Raw genomic sequence first — 3694 nt, 5'->3', positions numbered from 1 at the left:
CCTTCCAAGCCCTACCACTCTGTGACTAAAGCCTAGAATGGTGACCTCCCCTCATGTTTAGTTCCAATGACATTCCTGTCCTGCATGCTTTATCAGAAGTAACTGTTCAAAAATTCACTCTTAAAAGGAATTTCCATCTATGTGTAAGTAATTTGATGTCAGTCCTTTTTATCTGATTCTCTGCCCCATGATGAATATTTCCATATCCAAGAAGGTAGGAATGGATATCAATTATCAAATCTTACTATGCTTGCCCAGATAAATCGCACATTTCCTATACAAAGTCTGTATCACATTTCTTCCAAATGAACCTTCATAAAGGGCATTTCTTTGACAAGATAATGAAGTTGCCATCCCTTTAGGTTTAATCTCATCTCTGGATGCATTGTCACGGTAATTTCTATAGTAAACTGTCAGGTATGAAGGCTAGCAAGGATTACCTAAACTGCATCCAATTGGTTTTTATCACCTTTTTTATAGCAAATAATCCTATATACAATAATGCACTGTAATTGTGTCAATGACAGTAATAAGGAACATCATCAGCTCCTTTATTTCATTTTTACATCATTTTTTTGCATTTTATATTAAGTCCATAAGAACGCTCCACAGTTCACACTTATATCGCCTGTTGTATTACTGCATTCTCTCACCAAGTGGAGACGTAATTTTGACTATAATACAAATGCATAATAATAACCGTAACTGGGAAAAAAAAATCATTTGAAATGACTTAACTCACCAAGCATAGTAGGATATATATCCACAAGAGATACCACATTTGGTACTTGCTGCTGTTCTTTTACGCCTGGCCCCATAACCAGAAGAGGAACATGGGAACTTCCTTCATACATGCTCATTTTATAGAACTGCCGGTGTTCCATAGCCAGTTCTCCATGATCCGCAGTGAATATAATGATTGTTTCTTTAAGAAGTCCAGTATCTCTCAGCGCTGAAATAATCTCTCCTGAAACAAGAAGAAGATACTGAAAAGGATACCTCCTAAATACTCCTTCCAACTTCTGTACCTGCAAAGCACCAAGCAAACCCCAAGGAATCCTAGATGGAGGACAGGAAACACCTCTTTCTGCCACACAAGGCAGAGCTCAGAGTGTTCAGCCTGGAATAACGTGCAGTCATCAGTGAGTTGCAGGGGTCAGGCTCCCAGTGAAGTGTGGAGGTCACTGAACAACCTCCATAAAAAATATAAAAGGCAAGTATGCAGCACAGATTTTTGCTGTCATCACTTTTGTTTAATTTCTAGTGCAACTAATAATAGCTATTTCAACAGCAGTAGAATAGGTGGGCAGAAGCCCTGACACTACATTTAGGGTGAAGTTCTCTGGACAGTATCCACCTTATACATAATCAATGGAAGTCTCTCCTTCCTGGGCCTACATCCCCTCAGGAGCCCCTTGCACACACATTTGTGCAGCAAAGACAGCGCCGAGATCAATAAAGTTGGTAACGAAGCAAAGCACTTACACATCTGTAACGTTAAAACACTAAGATGATTCTTGCTTCAAGTTAAAAACTTTAAAATAAGGCTAGTTAAAAACTTAAAATATGTTACCATATTAAACCCCAGTGCAGACACTCTGGAATACCTTCACTCTCTAGAGCTGTCAGGCTCCTGTTCATCTCTTCTCTTTCATAACATGTGGAAGAGAAATTCTGTGTCTTTTAAACTATAAAGTAATTCTAATGTTGCTAAAAATCATCTTACTTATTAATGAATTTCATACTAGAATGCAAGGAAATTCTTGTTCTTTCATATCACTTTTCAAATTAAGAAATAAAATGCTGTAAATGAGGACCAGTTTGCATTGTAATGTTTATATATGTAGACCTTACTGCAAACAGGAAGATTTCTGAATGCCTAATCAGTTTTTTGTTTGTTTTTCTCTTAACTTTCAATAATATGCCGCTAAAGGAGACTTCAAAGGTAACCTTGCTGTTTAGTCTATGTGTAATAGCTGTGATCCATCCTGTGCACTTGAAATCAGCCTCCAAAGAAACTGCTTATTCCCTAAAATTTATCCTTCTGTCCAGCTTTGCTTTGCTGCCCTGCCCCCTTCACAATTGTTTCCATTATTTCAGCTGCCCCTTAATCAGAATATTTAGCTCCTCTTGTACATGGGCCAAGCAACATTTTGCTGCAGTTACTGGGCTTTTTACAGGGCCTCTGTCTGGTGGTTGTGATTACTTTTCAGTGCTCTGACTTCACCTTGCAGTAGCCTTAAATTTATCATATAGACTAATTAAGCAACATCTATGTGACTTCTCTCAGATCTGAACTGTGAGTCATTTTTTGGGGGTTTGTTTGGTTGGTTTTTGTTTTCCCCAGAAGAGCAGTACTATCAGCATTTTCTTAAAAAACTCAGAACAAGAAAACCCACTGTATAATGAAGCATTACCTACCCAGCATGGCATCTGTCTCAGCACACATAGCATAATAAAATGCTCTAATATTTCTCACTTCTTGCTTTGTAAACTCTCCCGTGCAATTCTTGGTGTAAGATGAGTAATAGTCTACTGGATGCATCTCTGAAAGAGAAGACCACTTGGGAATTTTAATAGCTTCATAAGTTACCTAAAAATAAGAGGAAATTAACATTAACTTAGCAAGTACTTAGCAACTGAATTAAACATTTTTCTTTAAAACAGATATAATTTAAACTTTTTAGTATAAATTCACAGTTCTCAATTTGTGGTCCAGGAAACACCAGCTGCTTATCTGTTACATGGTGCTGTTACCTCCTCCACATTTCCTCTCTGCTTCCCCAGGTAACAAGTAATTTTAAAAGAGAGCTATAAAAATCAGCTAGAAACTAAGGCTAGGGGCCAGAAATACCTGATTTACCAGCTGATACATTTTTTAAGAGAGATACCACAGAACAATCTCCTAGAACTGTACTCTACAGTAAGTACAGAAGTATTTGCATATGTCTCATTAACTATAGGGTAACTATAATCCCTGTGCATTGAAAAGGTAGGGTGTTACGCTATCCTACAGAGCAACACAGGAATTTACTTAGTCTGGTAAGGTCTCCAGGACACCAGATGACAAATCTTGACATCTTGATAAAAAAAATTCACTACATCAGTCCAGTTTTCTAGTATTGCTACAGATGTCAATCTATTTAGTTACAAAGATCAGTTTGAAACCAAAAAGTAGGAGCCAATCAATTACAAATGCTCTACTTGTATACTCAAACTGGTGTGCTCACAGATATTGTGTGCTGCAGTACCAGCTTTAGAGCCTCAAAGTTTGACATACACATTTAGCCTACACTGTCACTCATCAGCATTCGCTTAAGCGCAGAATTTAAGAAAGTTAATTCTATATTGTAGACTAAAAGGACAAATTACCACAAAGCAGAGAAGATGTAATCTCAGTATGGAAAACTTTAGTTTATTAAATAATAAACCCACACCTATTGTTCTCATGTACCTCTTTAAAATCTCCTTGAACAAACAGAGCTGAGGCCTAGATTATGGCACAGCAACTCTGGTGCCTGTGCAGCATGTTCCCAGGGCTGCGGCCACAGCTCCACTCCTGGGCTGGGCCTAAAACTGGGCAGCACTAGTTCCTGGTAAAATAACTGAGGCATTTACTATCCAAGGGGCTCCACGCAGCACAAAAGCAATCGGTCCCTTGAAGCATTAACATCCCTGTTTATTGGTAGAGCAA

The 3694-nt window shown here is 38.2% G+C and overlaps 1 protein-coding gene across 1 annotated transcript in view; it reads right to left on the bottom strand.

Moving 5' to 3' along the window:
- Positions 1 to 742: 742 nt before the first annotated feature.
- Positions 743 to 3694, bottom strand: part of ARSK (arylsulfatase family, member K) — a gene marked incomplete at both ends in the record, with an annotated part of 5229 nt that continues 2277 nt past the window's right edge. Inside the window, 2 exons of the mRNA XM_010147971.1 lie at positions 743 to 967; positions 2422 to 2593. Of these exons, the coding sequence (XP_010146273.1) occupies positions 743 to 967; positions 2422 to 2593 (397 nt within the window). The remainder of the gene's footprint in view (positions 968 to 2421; positions 2594 to 3694) is intronic.

The sequence above is a fragment of the Eurypyga helias genome, unplaced genomic scaffold (genome assembly GCF_000690775.1).
Source record: "Eurypyga helias isolate BGI_N326 unplaced genomic scaffold, ASM69077v1 scaffold51602, whole genome shotgun sequence".
Taxonomy (NCBI): Eukaryota; Metazoa; Chordata; class Aves; order Eurypygiformes; family Eurypygidae; genus Eurypyga; species Eurypyga helias.
This window is presented reverse-complemented; position numbering and strand designations above follow the sequence as displayed.